Source organism: Podarcis pityusensis (assembly GCF_964106645.2).
Source record: "Podarcis pityusensis genome assembly, chromosome: 11".
In the NCBI taxonomy this organism is placed as follows: Eukaryota; Metazoa; Chordata; class Lepidosauria; order Squamata; family Lacertidae; genus Podarcis; species Podarcis pityusensis.
The window spans coordinates 28430531-28454823 of NC_138036.1; the positions used below are offsets into that span (position 1 = coordinate 28430531).

General features: G+C 39.3%; 2 protein-coding genes across 6 annotated transcripts in view; one reads left to right on the forward strand and one right to left on the reverse strand.

Annotated features, from left to right (window-relative positions):
* Nucleotides 1-209: 209 nt before the first annotated feature.
* On the forward strand, nt 210-23964 carry WDR41 (WD repeat domain 41). 5 transcript variants are annotated; one of them, XM_080972891.1, is made up of 14 exons: nt 210-952; nt 3264-3376; nt 6243-6291; nt 8085-8216; nt 9099-9161; nt 10501-10612; nt 11397-11459; nt 12612-12719; nt 14060-14241; nt 16081-16202; nt 16954-17042; nt 17553-17686; nt 18624-18801; nt 23597-23964. In XM_080972891.1, the coding sequence occupies exons 1-13, from the start codon at nt 902-904 to the stop codon at nt 18774-18776; spliced, it is 1371 nt and encodes a 456-aa protein (XP_080829017.1). In that variant the 5' UTR covers nt 210-901; the 3' UTR covers nt 18777-18801; nt 23597-23964. The 5 variants fall into 5 exon arrangements, with proteins under 5 accessions (XP_080829017.1, XP_080829018.1, XP_080829020.1 ...); XM_080972892.1 differs by having other exon boundaries at nt 23607-23964; XM_080972890.1 differs by having other exon boundaries at nt 211-952; nt 23634-23964.
* The window catches only part of PDE8B (phosphodiesterase 8B), a 42661-nt gene continuing 37816 nt past the window's right edge, over nt 19449-24293 (reverse strand). The window contains exons 21-22 of the mRNA XM_080972475.1: nt 23126-23255; nt 19449-22240 (exon numbers count right to left, since the gene is read on the reverse strand). Coding sequence (XP_080828601.1) covers nt 22119-22240; nt 23126-23255 — 252 coding nt within the window. The 3' untranslated portion in view covers nt 19449-22118. The remainder of the gene's footprint in view (nt 22241-23125; nt 23256-24293) is intronic.

Here is a 24293-nt window from a genome sequence, read left to right on the forward strand (position 1 = left end):
AGAACTAATAAAGCAGAATGAGGTGTGGACAGTCCAATATATAACCTCCCTGCTCATGCATTATTATTCCATCAATGACATCTTGCAGAAGACTCCCGCAAAAGAACCCACCACTCTGGCGAGGACTGCTCCACGTGAGGGCATAAACCATTCTGCTATAAATATACAGTATACACAAATAAATCGAAATTTATTGCAGCTGTATGGCACTGAACCCGGGACTCCCACCTTTTAAACGGGTTTTTTTACAGACTTTAACAGCTGTATGTCAGGCAGAAAACCAACACGAGCTTCTCCTGGCACGAAAATACATTGGGGAGGAAAACTGCTCCTGGTGATGATGTTGATGAACTTGTAATTGTACTTGTTATTACTCTGTCCGTATAAAAAGTGGCAACCCTAAACTGGAACACCGGCGCCTTACGCCTCTCGTACATTTACACATACAGAATAGGGGATCTTCGTGGGCGGGTTTAAAAGCATGCGCGCCGCGGGGGGGGGGGGAATCGATGATTCGGTACTCGCACCCCTTCGCCTAGCTCGCGAGCGCGCGGCGGTCAATCCTAAGAGCGGAAAGCGGCGGAAGACGCGTCCCTGCTTCGTTTTGTGTTGTTCACTGAAGTTTCGGGGATCGATTAAGTCGCCGACGCTTTGCTTTAGATTAAGCTCGCGCTAGCGAGTCCCTTTTCGAAGGAAAACAGCCCCGCGTCCTATTCGGCCGGCGGCGCGCGCAGTCCAACGGCGGCTACGTCGTGCGGCGCAGGGCGGACGGAAGCGAGGGACGAGTCCTCACAGCAAGAGCGTCAGCTGACTGACTGGAGCCGCGCGCGGGGCGAGGGCTGCGGCTTCAACCCGAGGCGAGGGCGCGTCCGCGAGGGCCGCCCGGACCCCACCTCTCGCGATGCTGCGGTGGCTCATAGGAGGGGGACGCGAGCCGCAGGGATTGGCCGAGGTAAAAGGGGCGGTTGGTGTGGGCGCTTGTGAGGGACTCTCGAGTCTCATTTCGGAGCCCTGCGCGCCGCGAAGGCAGCAAGCAGCTCTTGCTCAATGTATTGCTGGGCGGAGAAAGGGCCGCTTCCTCAAATGACGCGTTCAAAACACGAACGCTTGATAATACTGCGTGGGCGCTTGTTGTTTTCCTCCGATAGTCTTTTTGCAGTGATGATAATTAATTTGGTGATGCCTATATTATTAGTGTGCATAGATTAAGACCAGTCTTGGTGGGTTCAGATTACCAACAGTATATCAGAATTTAAGCTATTATAAAAGAATTGCTTCCAGTATTGCCTCCCACAGTGGCCAGTCAGAGATGCCTGTGATGTTCACAAGTAGCACATGGTAAATGTAGTCATTTAGTGTTTGCTCTCTGGCAATTAGGCATACTTTCTCTAGACGTGGAATTTTCCTTTTAGCTATGATAGATAAGTCATTTGTAGAGTACTGTAATTCTCCATGAAGCGAAGCCTGCTTCTTAAAAGAATCCATCTGTGCTAATTTGCATCACAACATTCTGAGGTAATGTTCCTTTACTCAAGTCAGCCTTGTAAAATCAAAGCATTTACTAGCTGCCTCCACCCCAGTGTATTAGTCTGCTGAGGACTAGCAGAGGAGGGATTTTGCTGGCAGCCCATTTGGTTTCTATACTGATCACAGAGGAGGGATGGAGCACTTCATTCCTTTCTTACTGCACAGAATTCTAGGTACTCGTCCGCATACAGTGCCTTAATGCTTATCATTGGACAGCAATAAGTATGCTTATTATTGCTGGTGCTTAAATACAAGACTGAGTTAAGTATGTGTTCCGGTGGGGGCAATTGGTTTTGTTTATAACCTATCACTAATCAAATGAATTGATGGCCTGAGCTCTATTGGAAAAGATACAGAAAATAAAGACATTTATATATTGATACCATTTCTAATAAATCTTAATGTATTTCTGAAGAAATTATGTTATGTTTTTTCTTTGTCCTTCCCCAACTAAAAACCACTGATTTGTTAAACTTTTCTTCCTAAAGAAGATGCTTCTCACCCCTTGATCATTTTAGTTACCATGTTCTGTAATTTACCGTACCTAAATGTGATAACCTTTCTGAGACTGAGCAACTGGAACTGCATTCCAAATGTGGGTATATATATATAATGACAATATTTCATAGAATCGTAGAATTGTAGAGTTGGATGGGGCCCCAAGGGTCATCTAGTCCAACCCCCTGCAATGTACGAATCTCACTTAAGGCGTCCATGACAGATGGCCATCCAACTTCTGCTTAAAACCTCCATGGAATCATTATATTTATATATAATTATTGCATGCATATGTAATGGCAAACCATGACTTGGCATCATGAGCATAACGTGTGAGGGGAGATCAGAAACTCTTGATTTCAGTTTGCCACAAACCATAGTTTGCAGTTATGTCTAAACCTGGCAAACATGGATCTCAAAGCCATGTTTGAGTAACAGCTTTCTGGGTTTGGCCAAAATGACAACTGATTTTCTACAGAGAAAGGGTAAAGGGTCAGTGGAAGTCTGATGCTGCTTGTGATCATAATGTCAAACCACCGTATCAAGATACTGGCTGCATTTGGATTGGTATTAAGATATTGAGCTGGTTTGCATGTAAAGCTAAGCCAAACTTAGTGTGAACAGATGTATTCATGGAGAGGAGACTGACTGTTTTGCTCCTCCAGGCCTGCTGCTGCTGCAACACTGCTGTGAGCAAATACATGGTTTGGTTTAGTGTGTTGTCTGAATCCAGGCTTGTGGTTTATCACAACAGTTGTGATCTCTCTGAGAACCGTCATGCTCATGCATTCATTCTAAGCTATGGTTTGGCTAGCAGTATGTGAAAACCAGTTCAGTGGCCGCGTTTGGGTGATCAGATAATATGAAAATTGAACAAGTTTCATGTGCCTGCATTCAGCTGCTTTGTATGGTAAGTGAACAGAACTATAAAGTTTGCTGAGTCCCCACTACCAGTTCCCCTTTTTAATCATATTTGGTACAGTATAAGATCCCTTACCTCATCCAGCAGTAACACATGGCATATTGGTTCCTTCCTCCAGGATAAAATGCTGGAGGGATAGCTGCTTTATAGTTAGCACCATAGTTAGAATTTTAAAGCTATCACACTGTGGAGGATTATTGAGGAATAAATCATATTGCAAAAAAGAAAATAGAAACATCTGTTGATGAGCTAGAGAGATTAAGATAACAAATTTGTTGATTTACAGTTTTATTTTTCTGACTTTGTGGATTTCTAGAAATCTGTACAGACCATTGGCGAAGAACAAACACAAAATCCCTACACTGAGCTGCTTGTGCTGAAAGGTCATCATGATATAGTGCGGTTTCTAGTGCCAATAGATGATTACAGGTAATACATTACTTTCATAACCTCCTTTTGCACCATAGGGATGATTTCGCTGAAAGTCTTAAAAATCGAATCTTCTGTTTCTTTTCCTCAGAACTGAAGAATATATGACAGGTAGCTTAGATCTAGGGTGTACATTGGGAAGGGGAATCTTTGCAAAACTTTTAGGTGAAATCTAATTAAAATATGCCCCCCACTGATTTTGACTTAAATAGTATTTTTTGCCAAAGTATTGGCAGTTTACATACTAAAGCTTAATGCGTGAGTGAGCCATTTATTACAGAAATTACATTACATATTTTCTCTCAGTGCAGTACTGAGCCAGTTTTTAGGCGCTCAATCATCAGTGATTTACCTTTGGTTGCAACTTCTTTATACTTCATGTGACACAGTAATGTCAGAAAAAATTATCCCATAACCGCCATAAATATTGTTGGAGTTTGGTGCCTTTTAGTGCATTCCCTTTAATATGAAGTTTTACACTGAGAAAACTATCTTCATTATTATATTTTTTTATTAATATACTCCTTGTATGCCAAAATGGCTACTAAGTAGTTACATCTTCGCATTCAGATGTAAAGCTACACGCACAAGCAAACATGAGAAGAGCTGAGCCTTAGTCTTGTGTACTTCCTTTTCTCTCTCTTTCCCACTTCCTTCTCCTTGCACTTCATGGCTTCTAAGCTGACTTCCCGTTGTCACCAAGCAGCTTGAAATATATCTAAAAATATGGGGAAAATGCAAAGCTGGTTCAAAATACTGGGTGTTTTATAGTCAGATTACCAAAATGTTGTATATGTACCGAGAAAAAAATAATGCATTTATCTAATATAAGCAGTAAAATAATTCTTATTCTTTGACTAGTTTAATTTGGTAGGTATTCCAACTTTTTAAATCTTTTGCGTGCATATAGTCATTAAGAACATTGTTTTAACCAGGCACCACCACCTTGTTTGATTCTTTCCAATAGCATTAGCATTGTTACTTGGTTTCTGAAATGGTTTTATTTAGTTTTCATAGTTTTTTCATTGCATTTTTGTCGACTGTTGTAAGCCAGGTTTCACGCTTCAGCTCTTTAGATAATATCATCTTATTGAGAATTTTGCAGAAGGATTTTCTTGTTTTCTCGGTGGCTCAGCTAAAACCAGTGAGTGGAAAATTTTCTCAGATTGGTTTCTGAAGATACTAAATAAATCCTGTATCAACCTAACCGACAGCTGCTTTTCACTTCTTTTCTTTTGTGTTTTTGAACATGAAGAGAGGGTCATATTGATTGCAAGATCACTAAAGAAGGCTAAGCCTCAGCAAGAGTCTTCCAAAAAATGGAATGAGATAAAATTGCAAGTAATACTCTAGCATTTGACACATTAAACTAGACTGAATTCATAACACACTTTAAGAATAGCTTTTTCTGTTGCTCGTTTGACCATTTCTTGCTCCTCCAGGAAGCAGACAAGGTTATAGAGGATGGTGATCATGACTGGAAAAGAATCAGGTGACCCATGAAACACCAGCTTGGTGAAAAGAATCCATTTGTTGGATTGGTAGTTCAGCTATGAGCCCTCCATGTGAAATCCTGGGCTTCATATTTCAGACTATTTTAAAGACTGTGGTTCATTTTTGAATTGAGATATTAATAATAATAATAACAAAATAACAGCAATAACTTATTACCGTATTTTTTGCCCTATAAGACACACTATTTCCCCTCCAAAAATAGCCACCTCCCGCAAAAGCAGGAAGAAGGTCTTGGAGTAGTGCACAGGCACTATGGGCCGGTGCGTCCTATAGGGCGAAAAATACGGTATTTATACCCCAGCCACTCTGGGCGGCTTCCAACAAAATATTAAAATACAGTGGTCTGTTAAACATTAAAAGCTTCTCTAAACAGGGCTGCCTTCAGATGACTTCTAAAAGTCTGGTAGTTGTTCTTCTCTTTGACATCTGGTGGGAGGGTGTTCCACAGAGTGGGTGCCACTAGCGAGAACGCCTTCTGCCTGGTTCCCTGTAACTTGGCTTCTCGCAGTGAGGGAACCGCCGGAAGGCTCTCAGAGCTGGACCTCAGTGTCCGGGCAGAACGATGGGGGTGGAGATGCTCCTTCAGGTATACTGGACCGAGGCCATTTAGGGCTTTAAAGGTCAGCACCAACACTTTGAATTGTGCTTGGAAACGTAATGGGAGCCAATGTAGATCTTTGAAGACCGGTGTTATGTGGTCTCGGCGGCCGCTCCCAGTCACCAGTCTAGCTGCCGCATTCTGGATTAGTAGTAGTTTCCAGGTCACCTTCAAAGGTAGCCCCACATAGAGCGCATTGCAGTAATCCAAGCGAGAGATAACTAGAGCATGTACCACTCTGGCAGTTAGGGTCTCAGCCTGCGTACCAGATGGAGCTGGTAAACAGCTGCCCTGGACACAGAATTGACCTGCACCTCCATGGACAGCTGTGAGTCCAAAATTACTCCTAGGCAGCGCACCTGGTCCTTCAGGGGCACAGTTACCCCATTCAGGACCAGGGAGTCCTCCACACTTGCCCACCTCCTGTCCCCCCAAAACAGTACTTCTGTCTTGTCAGGATTCAACCTCAATCCATTAGCTGCCATCCATCCTCCAACTGCCTCCACAGGACCTCACAGAGGACATTCACCGCCTTCACTGCATAATTGAAAACCGTTTTTAATTTTGAAGATTTAGACATTTTTAGGAACAGCTTCTACTAAAATCATGTTTTCATGTGTTTTTGCCCCGTGCTTATCTGTGAGATAATTTAAAGAATGGTTAGTGGTAACATTTTCTATTCTTTTTGTTTCTATATAAATGTAGCATTTCCTTTATATATATGTATGTAATTTTTGATTTGTTGTTTCGCAGGTTTGCATCTGCTGGTGATGATGGGATTGTATGTTTGTGGAATGCTCAGGTTTGTTTATGTTCAGAAATGCATTGCATACAGATGAAAATTAGGTGAAGTTTAAATTGGAGCTATTCCATTACACATGAGCTATCTAAATATAAAGTTAGTTATTAAAGATAATTGGATAATAAAAAAGGTCACAGAAGCAGTTGTTCAAACTTAAAAACTCAATTTTGTAAATAATCTTGAATGACCCTACTGAGTTTTTTATCTAATTCTCATTAGAAAAGTTGGAGACAAAATTGACTTTCAAATTTTCAGTTTATATTTTGACATCTTCCTGTGAAACTAAGGTAATGTCCCTGCAATAATAGTATAATTGCATGTTTTGTGACATTATCTTGACATAGAATTGCGTATATTATGTGCTAAGCATTTATTTCCTGACTTAGCAGTTATCTAGGTTGCTCTATAACTATCTGAAAGATAAAGGATAAAGTAAATGTGTGTGTAAGAGAGAGAAATGTTTTAAAGCTTTTAGTACTTGTGATATGTTTCCTTAATACTGGACTGTTCACTAACACAGAAAATGTCTAGAAGGATGCTGAATTTTATAAAAATTGAGATTTTGAATTATGTACATGCTAGGGCTGGGCGATATAGCGATATATCATCCAAAACTGGTTTGAAGTTCACATCATGATAATTGATTCTTAATATTTGAGCTAGCAATAAATGGCGAATCACAATGTGTGCAATGGCAGCAGCACAAACAGTGGCGGCCTGCGAGGCCTTGTGGTGGTGATAGCGATGGCAGTAGCAGCAGCGACCTGTGAGGACTCAGTGGCAGTGATGGGAGGCAGCGGCAGCAGCAGCAGTGGTGGTGGCCTTTGAGGCCTTGCAGCGGCAACAGAAGATGGTGGCAATAGTAGAGGCAGCCTGCGAGACCATGTGGCGACACAAGCAGTGGGGCTTGCAAAACCTTGCCGTGGTAGAAAGAAGTGGCAGCAGCCTGCAAGTCCTCCTGGTGGTAGTGGGAGGCAGTGGCAGTCTGCCTCAGCAAGGCCTTGAAGGCCACCTATTCTTCTGCTACCGTCTCCTGCTGCCACTGCTACTGCCACCACCACGACAAGGCCTCGCAGCCTGATGCTGCTTCTGCCACCTAGCAGGCCTGCTGGCAGTCTTGACAGTCCCAAATTATTTGTATTCACAAATTATTTGTATTCATCACTGTACTTTGGATTGTCATGAATACCACCATTTGGTAGCCAAGCCCCGAACCAAAGTCTCATTTGGATTCATTTTGGCTTGCCTACTGCTGAAAGTGACCATAAAGTGATTGATAATATCATCATTTATCAGTTTTAGACCCATAAGTAGTAGCAGTTGCCAGGACATTGTTCTGTTTGCCTCTGCATAGTTTCTTCCTTATTTCAGATATTGTGATATATCGATATATCACAATGTTTAGCTGGTGATATATTGTGACATTGAAACCAGTTATCGCTCAGCCCTAGTACATGCTTCAGTCCATAATTCCATGCCAAGTTCTTGACCTTATTTCAATGCAGAAGTTTTAGTGTCAGTTAGGACTGTTACCTTCTTGAAATCGTTAATTTATTTATTTATTTAAAATGTTTATAAGCCACATAATACTTTAAAAATCTCTAAGCAGCCTGCAACATAAAAACAGTAAGCGGTACGAAAACGATGAAAATACAACATAATCCAGTAAAAGCAGTATTTCCAGTTACACATTGCTCCATTAAATCACATCCCAGTGGATTATGCTGTTATGTGCATTGGTCTATAACATTTTATTTCATTCAGATCATTAAGATGTCTTTTTTGTTTTCCAGACTGGAGAAAAGCTATTTGAGCTACATGCACATACACAAAAGATTACTGCTCTTGCATCTTTTCCTCTATCAGATACTTGTGAAGAAAAATGTCACTTGATCTTGACAGCAGGTGCTGATAGAACTGTTATTGTATCCTTTAATCTGACCCAGACCCCAACTCTTTGTGGGAGGGAGATGTGTTGCTGGTACTCCTTTCCCACCAACATTTGTGTGGCGGGTGACAGTGGTGGACCTTGGGGCCTCAAATTTCAGTGGCACCCTATGCTACATCCCTATCTGGACAGGGATAGCCTAACTACTGTTGTCTATGCTCTGGTAACCTCAAGGTTAGATTCCTTCCAATGCATTATATGTAGGGCTGCCTCTGAAAATGGTCCGGAAACCTCAGCTAGTGCAGAATTCAGCGGCCAGGTTGCTCACCGGAGCAAGACTGTTTGAGCATATTACACTGATCCTAGTCCTACTACAATGGCTACCAATTAGTTTCCAGGCCCAGTTCAAAGTGCTGGTTTTGACCTACAAAGCCTTAAGTGACTCAGGACCACAATACCTCAAGAACCACCTCTTTCCATATGAACCTACCTGGACCCTGACTCATCTGAGGTCCTTCTTCAAGTGTCGCCTCCTTAAGCGGTCCGGAGGGTGGCAATAGGAGAACGAGCCTTCTCTGCAGTGGCTCCCTGTCTGTGGAATGCTCTAGGCAAAAACATTCCTTTTTAACCAGGACTTTGGTTGATCTGATTGACATCCTATGCCCTTTTAAAAATGTGGCTCTTTTGGGGGGGTGTTATTGGGTTGTTGTTTTTATTTTGAGTATTTGTATTGTGGTTTTTATGTAGATCCACCCTGAGACTTCTGGGCATAGGTCGGTATAATAATAATAATAATAATAATAATAATATAATAAATAATACACTTGTGCGTGTGCATCTCCATTTCTATAGTTCTGCCTTTGAATATGGATACATGCCTTAAACTTGTAGTCTTGAGATCCTTAATGAATGAAACCAGGTTTGGGATTGTGACAATGGTAGGCAAGTTCATAAAGTATCCTGCTTTCATTCCACAGTAAAGGTAAGAAAAATGAAACTGGCTTTGATTTGTGTGTACTGATTGTGGCAGTTAAGGGGCAATTCATGTGATTTGCAAATCTGAGGTATTTTTATTTAATTAAAAGCATGCACCCTGCTAGGGCTGAGCAATGTCGGGTTTTCAACATTGTGATATATTACCAGCTTAACATTGCAATATATCTATATCATGATGTCTGAAATAAGGATGGAACTATGTAGAGGTAAAGTCCTGGCAACTGCTACTACTTAGGGTTCTAAAACTGATACACTTTACTTAACTTTAACATATAGTGTTACAACTGTTATTTTATAGTACAGAGCAACGGGTGGCAGGAATCATGAGAGAAGGGATGACTGGGGTCACAGTTTTTCCCACATTACCATTCTTTAACATAGTACACACATTGTACAGTGGTACCTTGGGTTACAAAAACCTTGGGTTACAAACACTTCGGGTTACAGACTCCACTAACCCGGAAGTAGTACCTCAGGTTAAGAACTTTGCCCCAGGATGAGAACAGAAATCATGTGCTGGTGGCACAGCAGCAGTGGGAGACCCCATTAGCTAAAGTGGTACCTCAGGTTAAGAACAGTTTCAGGTTAAGAACGGAAACAAATTAAGTTCGTAACCAGAGGTACCACTGTAATATCCCATGTCAAATATTATGAAACCATTACCACAATATGGACTTAACAGATTTCGGATGATGTATCGATACATCACCCACCCTGCGTGACTTCGTAAAATAAACTCCAGTGTATCCAGTGATGTAGCTCAGCTGACAGTAAAGCTTCCATCAGTGGAAAAGGTAGGGAATTTTTTGTTGTTCTGTCTGCCCTCTTCTTGTCTTCATGTCTCAGAGCTGTGGTCAAGTATCGTGGCCTTTATGACTAGCTACTTCTGTGAATCATGAAAAGTTAATTTTATACCTCTGAAAAGCTGGAGAATTTCATTGGTCTTGGAATTCACACCACTAGAGACCTTCTCTTGATATAACGTGTATTTTTTTAATAAAATATCTCATGGAAAAGCTTGTTGTATATACAGTATTTGACATAAAAATATGTTAAAAGACTTGAACAAAAGTTTAGTAATAAGATGACAGGTTTTGTGTCTGCCTCATATCCTCCTTTGTATGATCTTGCAGTATCAAGCACCATTGTCCACCCACTTTTCTTTGTACTTTATAAGCACAAGAAATGTTGCTGGGAAATAGAATTTCAAGTTGATTCTGTAATAACCAAACCCTTACTGAAAAAGCTGATGGCAATCTTACTGAAAAATTTCCTAAAGAGCTTTGTTATGAGACATGATATGATTATTTGACTTGGTTCTACAGTGTTTGACAGTTCTTCAAAGGCTGGATGTATGGCTGTCTGGAGGGAGTGATCTGTGTGTTTGGAACCGAAAATTAGATCTCTTGTGTAAGACAAGTCATCTTATTGATGCAGGTAAAAATGTAAATGACTCATTATAGCAGCTAAAGTTAAGTAAAATGGATCTATATAATGACACGAAATCAAATTGGCAAAGTCCCTTTAATTCTAAAGATAACATATATTGAAGCTGACCTCTATTTTTAAAATGTCAGTGTAATCATTTTTGAATTAAGAGCACTTGGAGCCTCATGTGTCCTATGAATTGTAGAATATGTCAAACTTCAGTAACTGTATGTTAACTTAACTTAACTGAGCTGGGTCAGTATATATAAATCACTAAATGAATATATATTCCTTTAGAAATTAAATTAGGTTCTTCCAGTGCCATCTACTGTAGGCATTAGATAAATGCTGTAAGATTCCACCCAACCCTATAAGCAAAATACAGAAATGTAACTGGAATATAATAAAGTAATGTGATGCTTATAATAATGTAGGAATGTGCTACAAAATGTTTTTGGTTTGCAGATGTACAAAGGTGTTCTAAAAGTTCGCACACCATAATCTGCTCTGTAGTTTTCAATGAGGACAGACTTGCTGAATTGCATGTTCTAAAAACAGAGGAAAAAGGCTTTTATGAAAATATAAGGGAGATTTGTATAGCTTATCCCCTCCCTCAATTTTTTCTTAGGAAGAACTTTATGGAAATTCATGATTTGAATAACCTTCCTGTAAGAAAGTTAGATAGTATTTTATAATTTTGTGAAATAATTATAATAGATTGAGTATGCATTTACTTTTTACTTGTAATAAAATATCTTGCTGTCTACCCCCTCCCCCCATCTTCTTAATAAAGATATCAGTGCTATGATAGAATTGCCTAAAAACTGTGTGGCAGCAGCAGTTGGCAAAGAACTGAGTGAGTATTGCTATATACTGTATAATAAATATTTGAATGTTGTTATTAGCTGTGTGTTCTGTATGTTTTAAAATGTGGAGGAACATGCATTGTGTCTACCGGGGTTAAGATTCAAGCACCTGTGCACTAATTCCACTTAATCCTGGAGCCTTTGTGTTTGTATTACTGTCCCTTGATATAATGCTGTTGTATATTTTAATGATTTCATGCAATGGTTGAAATTAAGGAGGGCAATCAATATTTATTTGGTATGTTGGTACAGCAGTACATTGCACATGGAAAGCAGCAGTCCTTGAGGGAGCTGCAACAAGAAGAGTAGGTTTTTAAATATATATATATATTTATTTCATTTTCTTAATATACAAAACCAAATAAAATATTGAGATCTTAAAGTCTTCAACAGATAGTTTTTGTAAATACATACCATGCCAACAGCTTTGGTCTTAGATTTCCAAACACTTGTCTCTTAACTATCTATCCTGTAATACCCCCTTCGTGTTTGAAAGGACTTAAATCTTGCAGGAGCAAGCAAAGTACCACCTGCCCCATTAGTCAGGTGACCAGTGCTTTCAGAAGTGACAGGGCTACTTATCTGTTCAGCACACAAGGATCTCCGTATCAGAATTGTAGTCGCCTCTGCTTGTAGAGAAATAATTCTTTCTGAAGAAAACTGAGGCTGTGAGTGCTGATGGAAGTGGAGCCAAATTGGCAGGACCACAGAGAACCCAGAAACATTATCATGCTCAGGGGAACCCTAAAGTTGGCAGTAGTCTTTTGTTTTTTAAATCCACAAGTCCTCCCAAAACAACATAAAGAGTGTGCTCTTTGTGCTGCTTTGGGAGGACTTGTGTGTTTAAATTTTATATTATTTTAATTAAAAAAAACCTACTGTCAACTTTAGGGTTCCCCTGAGCTTGATAAATAGCCACTGCATGCTCAATAGCCACAAAATGTTGAGTGTCCTTAGAAAAGAAAAATAGAAAACGAGGTGTGTGGGCAAGAGAGTATTCTGGAGGAGAATGTGCCAGCCTGCCTGGAACTCTGAAAAGTAACATTCCTGTTAGGTGAGGCTACACTGCAACATTTTGTTGCAGGTCCTAATTATATATATTCTCATAAATGCCAAGCTGTTGCCTGCCTTTCTCTTTGAAGTCATTCTTAGACTGAAAGCTTCCAGAGATGGAACTGAATGGGATGTCATCGAAGTGAAGCGCCTTCTTGACCATGAGGACAATATTGTATCGTTGGTCAGTGTCAGTGGTAAGACTGTTACTAATTTAATTGCTAGTAACTCATGACACATTTTTAAATTACAAAGTTTCTTATGTTGCTTCCCAAATGTAACTAAATGTTTATCTGAAGTTTTTATTATTTGAGATGCAGCTGAGTTGATTTGTGTTAAACCTTTTTCTTTTTTCAAACATCTCTGCACAATAGATTTGCCTGTACCTAAATCAACATGAAGCTGCTTGTCTGTTTATTGAGATAGCAATCAAAATACAGTTAAGCTTAACTGATTTCAATTAACTTACATGTACAGTGACTTCTTTTTTATTTGGAATGAAACGCATAATGTTTTTATGGGTCTTAAAATAAGTGTGTGGTTATATTTTGGTCACATCCTACTTCTGGACAAGGGTGCAAAGCTCTTCCCTGCCCATTTTATCCTTGAAATAAGCATGAGGTGGGTTTGGCTGAGAGATGGTGACTGGCTCAAGGTCACTCAGTAAGATGCATGGCTGAGTAAGGATTAGAACCTGGGTCTCATCAGTTCTAATCTAACCGCTATACCATATTGGCTCTCTTAGTGTTAAAGTCTTTACAGTACAATTAATAATCTTAATCCAGAAGAGTCGATTTAAATGTGAAAGCAGTGTCTTGTGTTTAGCTTCATCTCCAGTGTGAAACATTGCTGTGGAATCAACAACATTCACCATACTTATCCAGGGTATATATGAGATGTCCCTGCAAAACTGTAATTATTCTGATATTCTCAGGGTGGGGGTGCAGGGCTGGTGGATTAAAAACAAAACAAAAAACACTTCTGGACTCAGAGTTGTCTTTTTTCCCCTCTCCCCCCATCAGCTCTCTGCAGTGCAAAAGTGAGTGTGCAGCCTTCTGCTGCGCTTGAATTTTGTGCAATTGCTTGTTAGACATGATAAGAGTAGTTTTACTATTTTTGTTTAGATTGTATTTTTCTCTTTAATTTTTATTGCATTTCTTATTTTATGTACAAAGGGTGCTTCCACGTTTGGCTTTCTCCTCCAGCTACCGGTTAGAGTTTTACTTAGGCTTGCAAATAGTTGTCCCATGTGGCCAGTGAAATTTACCGGTACCTCCAGGTGACCAAGCATTACAGCCACTAATGTCTATTGTAGGTTTGTGTAGGTGGGAAAGCAGGCTGGTAAACATTTTGGTAGTCTAGTAACCTTGGCTGGCTTTGTTGCTAAAGTCTGTCAGAGTCCTGTCCTCCCGAGTTAGTTGGAAATGGGCCAGGCAGAGCCCGATTTGCATTGACTTTGCTTGGTATCTGATTAGCTTGTGAGCCTCTGTGTAAATAGGTGTTTATTTATGCAAACTCTAATATTTTTGGTGCCTAGATCTGACTTTTGCAACAGGCTCTCATGTTGGTGAGCTGATAGTCTGGGATGCATTGGACTGGACCATGCATGCATATGAACGCAGATGGGATGCTTCTCTTCACGTTGACCCACAACAAGAAATAAAATTATCGCACAGTCAAAATGAAGTTTCAATTCAACATTTAGCTTCTGATGAGGAGGTGAACATTTTAAACAGTATTAAAAAAATGAGACTTACAATTGTTTTTCTGTGTCTGGTTAAAAAAATGCTGATTTAATATGTACTTACGCTTTATTTATTTTCACATCCCAACAAGAAATGCAGATTGAGAGTCCTGAGCAAAAGGTTAATTTTAGAACTTGTTTTAGCTTTGTAAATTTCAGTGAACTCCTACAGGCTCAATCCAATGAAACTACTCCTGTGAGAATCCCATTAAATGATTGCAGAATTTCAGTCATTTCAGACTTGAAATGGAGTGTGTTTTGGGGTTTGGGCACTGAATAGAATAGGACAAGGAACACAGCATGGCTGCCAGATTTGCAATGCGTGCTGTATTCTTCACAAAAATAATGTGCATTTTCATTAAGTTAGCAATTATTAGATTAGTAGAAATCAAGTAGATATCTTCTTTTGGATGCAATTTTATCAAATGGCATTTCTGAGCATGGTCAATTTTTGCTTGTTGTTCTTCTTAGCCCCACAGCACCAAGATCAGAAGTGAGAGATGCTGTCAAAGACCTATATCTGGTCTTTGTGCTGTGGTGTTCACCCTTAACTCCAATCTTAATCCTTAGTGCTTAGCCTAGAAATAAGAGATCTCTGCACCTGATAGCATACGACATCAGCTGACTGATGGGTGGGTGTGGTTTGCCCAAAGTGGCCCAGCAGGCCTAATTAGGATTGTGGGATTCCCTACCCATGTTAACAGCTGGGACAATACAGCAATGTTTTGTTGCAGGTTTACTAACTTACTTTAGAGCACATTGTGTTAGGCATTTTTTAATGCTTGTAGGTTGTGGTTCTGCCATAAAAGCAATAACATAAAATATACACATTATACTGTCATAAAACGCAAAGGAACACAGTGGCCGTGTTCAAATGATTAAATCTCATCTTAAAAAGCTGAGATATGAGCAAGCATAATGTACCCATGGCAGCCACTTTGCTGCTCCCTTGTTTGAGCAGGGAAACAAGCCAGGAAGCCTCACTTAACTACCATTTTTGTTTAACTGCGTTTAGCTTTTTATTTGAATGGTTATGTTTTTAAGTTTTTATTGGTTTTAATATGTCACTTTGAGTAACGCAATAAGAAAAGCAACTAACAAATAAATAATAATAATAATAATAATAATAATAATAATAATAAATTAATCACAGTTTCCTGATAATTTCCAAATGGTGAAACTGTGGTTAATGGCTGCCAAACAAGTCGTAATACAAAGTTATAGTTTAACATTGGCTTTTAATTTCCTTTCTTACTTGAAAGCCATAAATCATAGCTACTGGTTCAGTTGTAATGGCAAGCTATGGCTAAATGAGACTTCCTGGTTTGTTTTCCTGCTTGCACAAAGGGAGGAACAAAGTGGTCATGTGTGGCTTCTTCATATCTCAGCTTATTAAGCTGAGATTTCTTTGACCAAATGCACCCAATCAGTAGTAAATCTGTTAAATTGTAGTCAGCAGCAGGGGGCTAGAAAGAAACTGAACACATAGGCCAGCAAAGGTCTGGCAGAACAAGGTTTTTACAAACCTATGGGCCTTGAAAAGGGTTGTGGATGGAAATAGCTGTCTGTGCTTTATAGTTTATTAGATGCCACCGACAGCAATAGGATTGTAGTATTTATATGAATTGAGGCATAATGCAAAAACTATTTTAGTAATTATAGTGGTAATTACAGTTTAAGGAGCTACGCACCTCTTGCCTTCTGAGCCATTTGGTTTAGATTGAAAGGTAACAGTGTCACAGTCCTCCTGGAAATCCATTACACAACGTAATATGTCTGCTTTGTTAAGATGTTCTATTGAATTTTCTTTCCAGTGTGTGTTCGCTGCTGTTGGAAAGGGCATATACGTGTATAACCTTCAAATGAAGCGTGTGATTGCCTTCCAGAAGACTGCTCATGACTCCACTGTCCTGCACATTACAAAAGTTCCAAACAGGTGCAAGTTACACTAAATTTTTCATACGCTGGAAATGTAAGCACCAGAAAGATGAAGAGGGCCACACTTGATGTTTGTTCATTTCACCCAACCCCCCAACCTTTCATTATAAAATATTTGAGCAACCATTGACCTGTTATATTTTGCTTCCCTGGCTGCATGATAATCCTGGTCTTTAGCCTGAATTGCTCACTTATTTATTTTTAAATTGCAGTACTGAAATTCTGATGTACAATTAACAAAAAGAAACCCATTCATGTTCATTAAACACATTATTGCTAACATTGGATGTCATGCTGCAGGTGGTGCCACAACAATGCCGTAGAATGGAGGTTGGGAGGCGGAGGTGGGAGGGATTTTAGGGTTGCACAGGGCACTGCTGAGATTTGAGAGCCCAGACTCCACCACTGACCAAAGATCTCTCCCAGCAGCAGCACGTAGTTATTAAATAGCACCAGGACAAGAGCGGTCTTTGTGGCAATGGATTTACTCCACACTCAAGACAAGCAATATCTCCTGCCTGCCTTCTTTGACAGGGACTGCCAGAATCACCTCTGTTGTCGATGTTAGTTGAATCTGGGCTGATGTTCAGCAAGGTATCCTTCAGAAAGCAGGCCCACTGGGAACATTAATTCTAAATATTAGGTCACAATTAGAGTCTTTGTTTTGTGAAATTCTGCTAAAGACGCTCCAGTAATATGATGGTTCTGCGTGACGCTCCAGTAATAAGTAAGTCACATTTGGTTTACAGGCAAATAATCTCCTGTTCAGAAGATGGCAGTGTTCGCATATGGGAATTACGAGAAAAACAGCAGCTTACAGCTGAACCCGTTCCTTCAGGTCTGTATCCAGAATGAGGATTGTTTACACAATATCTGAGAAAGAAGGAATATGCTGGTGAATGCCAGTAGAGTGACCAGGGCTGCACAAAATTAAAATGTTATTTAGTCACTCTGCTAAATTTGTTTGTGTGAAAGTTGCTCAGAAAGCAAGAGAGACATTTTAATGTGAATGTATATGTAGCCATTTCTACACAGCTGTTCTCATATAGAAGCTTGTAAGATAATGACCATTGAGTTGGCTGGATAGAAGTATATTTATGTTTGCCAAAGATATTTAGTTAGACAGCATCCCATTTTATATGCCTTGGTTAGCTTAAGGGCCATCATTTGACAGCCACTAGCTTGTGGTAACAAAACATCCCATGACCCTTCTGATAAGTTCATGGAGTTTGGTCAACCTCTTGGTTTGAATGCCTGGATTTTGGCAGTAAGCAAACAAATGAAGAAGTAGAAACCTGATGTAGTCTGCAGGAAACTCATTTACTTCAACCAACTGTCTATTTTCCAGGTTTTTTCAGTATGTGGGGATTTGGAAGAACAAGTAAACAAGCCAGTCATGCAGCTAAAAAGCCACCAGAGAGCACCACTGTTTTCTCCTTGGATCTCCTTGGGGATTTGATTGGGCACTCTTTAGCTGTTCAGGTTTGTTGGAATTATTGCTGCCATTGTTCCTGTAACTATAAGGGTTATTTCTCTTAAACAGCTACATAGGGACTAGATTTCTTTGAGACTGTATAAGGAGTCAGAGCTTCTTCCCTAATTGGATCTTGAGACATGCAAGTACAGTAGTCTGTGAAAATTGAAGTCTCAGCCTAGAAGGCATTCATTGTGTTCTTTTTGTGTTCTATTATGACACAAACCAGGGAAGAAAACTCTTACCTTAACTCTCAGGTGCCTCATCCTTTGAGTGGTATGTCAGTTACAGTTCTAATAAACTAGAGGAACTAGAAATAGCAAACTACTTCGTTCAACATTGTCCTTACTACATATGAAAATACTTCCTGTGCTACTCTCTGCATGCTTATCCAGAAGTAGGTCCCACTAAATTCCATGAGACTTATCCCTAGGTAAGTGTGTATAGAACTGCAGCTATAATCATGTTATTTGTTCTGTTTGCACCAGTATTTTGGCATGTAAAATAGATCATGCAACTTGCTCAACATGCCCCAAAGTTGGGCTTGTTCATAAAAACTGTTTCTTATTGAGGTAACCTTCAGCAGCAGGCATAATGTTCTTCTGTGTGTTTTTTTAAAGAGTTTAAAACTGCTAGGTGTGCCTGTGCCCTTGAACATTCCTAAAATAGTTCATTGGGTCCTGGTTTTTACTCTCACTTCTTGAATCTGTTTTAGGAGCACAGAATTGGCTCCATACTTCCTGCTGCTCTAGTTCTGTTTGGCTTATTTTATTATTATATCTTTTGATGTCTCCCAGATACTTGAGCCTAACCAGGTTGGCTTTTATGTTCTTGAGGCGTTACCATTTTGGGCAAGTGTGTTAATTTATTGACCTTATTTTGTGAATGTTGATAAAAAAAGTCATAGTTGAGTATATTGTATTGATTATACAGTTTTTGTTGCAGATGTTCCTGTACTTCAGTGAACATGGCCTGGCAACATGCTCTGCTGATCACCTTGTTATTTTGTGGAAAGATGGAGAACGAGAGTCGAGATTGCGCAGCTTACTGTTATTTCATAAGTTAGAACACAGTGAAGATTTGCAGCTTAGGATCTAAAAGGACGTAAATATATGGGATAAAGGTATGGAATATGAATAATAGAAATAAGCTATTTAAAGTCTTAAGTATTTTTTTAAAAAACTTTTGTGTATTTTTTGTCTGGAACCTTTTTAAAAAACACTTTAATCAGCATTGAGGAACTATTAACCCACAAGACTGCCAAGTTTTCCTCTATGACACTGCCAAAGACGGTGGACTGTGAGGTGTAGAAAGAGCTTACCTTACCCTCATTGAAACCATTCCTTTATATCAACAGCTAACTTACATAGCATCTTGTAGGATTGAACTAAAGTGCACTGATCAGTGGTAAGAGGGGCCTCTCCCAAAGTTGATTCTGAAAGGGTTGTCTAAAACATTTGGGACAGTTTGTCAAATGTAAGTTGACTCATGTATTAACAGAAAACATGCAATCAATAGGGGCATGCCCAAACAAAAAGGTACTAAAACTGCTCTGAGGGAGGCATTGAATGAGATGAGCTTCTTTGATAATGTAGTCTTACACTGGTGCATTTTGTCTATTTGTAAGTTATATACTTTGAACCCCAGGATTTTTGTTGCATATGTTTCAATTACTGTGTATTCTGATGATGTTGACAAAATTGGATTGAATGAGAGCATGAAGAGAAGGCACACACATTTAACTGTAACAGAACTGGAGCTAAGGCTATGTGAATAAAAATGAATTAAAATTTAATCAGATATAGGCTTTGCTATTAGTACATAATGGAACTTATGAATACTGCAGTGAACACACCATTCTTTAAACAACACAATGTAGCATTATAATACATAGCAACGGAAGTTAGGTGCTGTTAGAGTTCTAACAAAAATATAGCTTCTATACATTTCTCTGCATGGAAAGTATATGAATGTTTTACAGTATTTTACATAACTTGATACAAAACATTGAAAAAATGTTGGCACATTATGTAAGCTACAATCATTTTTCATCAGTAGTAACACTATTGTTTACTTCACCTGGTTTTCCTCCTTGGACTCAGCACAAAAATATGGAGATGGCCAAAGTTTTTTTCCTTTTGGGAGGGCAGTGTAATACTTTATATCAGATCATATGCATTTCAGCATTAGAAGAGTGCCTTGTAATGTGCAGCGTTAAGTAATAGTTGACTAATTTGAAGGACTTTGTGTCACTGATAGCCAATTTGATGATTTTCTAAGTCAGTACAAGAACTAACTACTGGTCAAAAACTATAAATCATATTCTTTCTTTTGATAAGATTTTATTAAGGCTTTTCATACTACAGTACAAAAACAGAAAAAGAGGAGGGGAAATGTGAATTCCTCTCTCAAAGGTAGATCTCAATCCTTGTCTCACACAGAAAGAGGTGGCTCCTCCCAGCTCTCACCTGAAAGCTTCCTGATCTTCTGCCACCCTGGGAGATCTTCCCTGCCTCTCACATAGGGACTTTCACCTGCCATCCTCCACCTTCATTTGCATATAATCCCCTCACTGACCCAGACTAGAGGACATAAAAAAAACCAAACGAAGCAGGAGCAAAGCAGAAAAGGAAAATAAAAAGTTACAGAAAGATAAAAATAATAAATGAAAAGAGAGAAAATGATAAGGAAAGAGAAATAAATAAAAAGAGCTTCCCATTCTCTGTCTGTCAGTTGTATATTTAAAATTTATTCAAAGTGTTCACTCCAGGGGGGTATCCTGAAACTTGAAATCGTTTTCCATAGTACTCTGGAAAATAGCACAACTCACTAGGATTCACTCCTACAGGAGCCCTAGTGAAATGAATGGTAGGTTGCTAAGAATGCAACTTCCACCCATTTTTATGGGGCTTGCCCAAGAGGACCTCCCAATCTGTAACTTAAAAATGAATCTTATTAGGTCTATATTACATTTTTTTTTTTAAATACATCATTCTTAACTGTATCTCTTGAAGCAGCTTACCTCAAATAGCAATACAACCTGAACCTTGTGTTTTTGTTCTGTTCTTAACATTAAAGATTATATTTAGCGTATACATTGTCTTGGGTCCTTGATATTAAGGTCACTGTCTTAAGAGTAATTACTATGGCTGCAATCCAGGACACTATAAAGGCACAGGGGCTTTCCTGTCCTCTATGAGGGAAATACAATGTATGAGCAGCCATTTCCCTTCTCATAGAAAGATAATAGGATGCCTCTGTACAAGTGTCGATTCTGGAGACCTTTTTGAATATGGCTTGAGGGTGTGCATATCTATCTAAGCAGGGTTTCTTTTCCTTATGGCTCATGTAAATAAGCATCTGTCACACTCTGCTCCCCATTCTAGCAGGCAGATATAAAACTGGAACGGTACAACATCACAAAGCATGATTGTGCTATTGAAGCAACAGATGCAACAAGTGCCAGTCCCTGACTTTAGTTGCTTGTATGGACTTTCACAATATGGCTCACTGTCACCTGTTTAGAAGGCAGAGAAGAGAACAGATTGGCTCAAATTTATGGGCTTCATTACTGCCTACTAAAATTTTATACAAAATTGGTTTAATAAGTAAAGCAGCTCCCAGGCCTCCTTGTGTATCTAGAAACCACAGTGTGTAGAGTCCCCACATTACTGTGCAACTTTAGTAATGGAGCTACTTCTGTGGCTGCATTCCTATTGTGCATGCAAATGGCCTCCTAACATTTAAGTCCGCAGGAAAGCCAGCTTAAGGAGGGAAGCAGTATGCACAGACAGGTTTAGATCACAGAAATTGTACCATATACAAAAGAGAACAAAGTTGATAGTTAATTAACTAACTTTGCTATTAAAATAATTATTTTTCTCTAAGAAAGGACAGTTGAATTTGCTGTTTACCCCCTCAAATTTCTTTCTCCAATCGCTTTTTGTTTTGTTTTTGTTTTGTTCTTGGGTTACGTTTCACATAAAGGATATTTGCTGTAAACCAGGCTTCCCCAAAATGCTTATGTCTATCAAATGTTATTGATAGTTATTCCAGAGAAGCTAGCTTTTTGTAGAATTCTGCCCTCTCACATGGAGTTCATGTGTATAATTGATCCTGGCCTGCAAACAGCTTACACCAATCATATAATTTGACAAATTATAACAATTTGTTTTATATAAAATTACATTTAAAAGGATCCATTGTGCCACAAAAAGAGAATAGCTCTATAAAGCATATATTGGTTTCTCGATTATCATTTTTATATATAAAAAAACAAAGTTGTGTAGAATTTAGAACAATTTAAAATTGAGAAACAATAGTCTTCTCCATGCTGCCCTGTTGGTTACTTCATTGTGAAGGAAATTTCCCCCTCTTGGGTTCATACCAGTAAGTGGTTCACAGTGTGAGTGGTAGGCTATGATGTTCCATATCCTCCCTTCAGCTTCCGTTATTGTTCTCTGAAGGAAGCCGGAGGCTCCTACACTTTAGCTCATCTAGTGTTTTCCAGTGTTTGTAGTTATTTGCCAAGTGTTGCATCAGAACAGGTAGGTGTGCAAATGCTGAGAGAGGAAGAGAAAAGAAATGCTTTACTGTCAAAGCCCAGCAACAACTGAAAAAACATAGTGTCAACTTCAGGGAAGTGTTCTCACAGTGAATAGTCTTCAGCCTTTGTACTGAATTATTTAGTCAACTGCTGGTACAAAACAAAGAATAGTATATACAAAAAATGATACCTAGTTTTATTAGTGGCTAACTTTCTCCAAAAGCACAAGTGGGATCTGCAACAAAATGCTGCAGCATGGAATAGTCTCCTGTTCAGGGTGCCAGTCAACCAGGCATGCTGTTTTTCAGGTTACTCAGCATACACACACCCCTCAAGTTTCCATTCCTGCATTGTCATCTGCAGCAGCTGAGCATGCTCAGTTTTTATTGGGCTGTTTCCCCAATCCTGCTAATGGCTTGTGAGTTGACAGTGTCATTTTGGCTACATAATTAGATCATTAGCTAGGAAACTGGAAAATAAAATTGTGCTCTGTGCTAAAACAGTTGCTGTAGAATATAGTTTCTATTTATTTCAGAACAGCAACTATTTAAAAATTATTGAAAAATAATCCAAAGCAATTTTGTAGTCCTTACTGAGCTGCCGTAAAACATAGTAATCCCTAAAATCAGTACATTAGGGGAGGCCCTTTTTCACCTGCATTCACCATTAAAAGTACACATTCACCAGCGGTGTGCAATTTCCAAGCACCCCAGCCTGAGAGGTTGTGCTATCTGCACTAGCACAGATTTCCCATGGTACTGGGTAACCCAGAACTTAGGCTTATTCTGTGATGCACAGTCCCTGGCCATATGGATTTAGACTTATATATCCTACCACCTTTGGGGTGAAACAGTAAGAAATTTGTTCTTCCACAGAAAAAAAAGAAAATGCAACTTCTCACCATCCCAAGCATCAAACATGTCCATTATGAAGTAATCAATGAAGGATATCTGAGACTTGGGGATGCTACAGGTGTTTCGATCGAAAACTGGCATAACAACTGGCAGGCCCTGTCTCTTTTCTTCATCCGTCTGTAGAAAACAAAATAATTGAAGTCAATTTGTGCAGCCAAAGCAAATATTACACAATTTTTTTGGGGGTGTATGGGTGTATATCATATATGATCTTAACAGTACAGAGCAATAGCTCAGGAAAACAAACCCTACTTGCAGTTGCAATTAAAAATATTCTACCTGGAGCAGGAGCACAGAACTGCTATCCCCAAAATTATGAGAGAAAAAAATCCATGGGACCTGAAGATTAGTTTTTGCTTCAAACTATCCCAGAAGATGAACAGGCATTTTGCACATCATGGGCACATGTATGTAGAAAAGGAGGGTACAAACTGAAATAATCAATAATATCTCTTAAGTCCAATTTAGGATTTTGCTGCTGCTGTTCCCATACAGGAAAATGAGCCAGAGAAAAAGAATGAACACCCAGCCTCAAGTGCTAAAACCAGTTGGACAGGGCAAGGTGAGCAGATGCAGTTCCAGAATGGTTTGCTTCAAAGGTGGCTGATTGAACCACTGGACTAGGAAATAGCTGTACACCAGGAAGCAGCTATGATGTTGTAGAGGCATGGAGAACTTCATTCTCACTCAAAAATATTTCCATCCTATTCCATCAGTGCAGCCTTCTCCAGGCTATAAACTCTCATGTAAACTGCTTAGAAATGATAATGATTAAGTGGTATATAAATGCCTTCAATAAAAAATAAGTAAAGTGTCAATTCACAAATTGGTTCCTTCCATTTTCTCTACTTGTCAGTGCACTGCATTGCCTTTCTTGGCTGTTCAAATAATTTACCCAGGCCACCCCCCCCACCATAGCACTTCACATAACAGATTTCACAATTTGAGATTCTTTGACTGCATCACAATCATCCAAGTCTGATTTCATTATTTTCATGCATTTTTCCAGTTACATAACACATTCTAATCAAAGATTGAGTTTCAGCAGACTCTTCAAATCTTTGCCGAATTGAGGTTGGTTGGTTGTTTATTTGCTGCAATGTTCAAAGTGCTTCTGAATCACTCCAGTATATTTTTTTAAGAGAGTGTGCACTT

Bases quoted from the DNA above. Each gene is read 5' to 3' on its own strand.
- WDR41 (XM_080972891.1), top strand. From the start codon at position 902: ATGCTGCGGTGGCTCATAGGAGGGGGACGCGAGCCGCAGGGATTGGCC. The intron at 953-3,263 runs GTAAAAGGGGCG...GTGGATTTCTAG, and splicing joins AGCCGCAGGGATTGGCCGAG to AAATCTGTACAGACCATTGG. The intron at 11,460-12,611 runs GTGAGTATTGCT...TTCTCTTTGAAG, and splicing joins AGCAGTTGGCAAAGAACTGA to TCATTCTTAGACTGAAAGCT.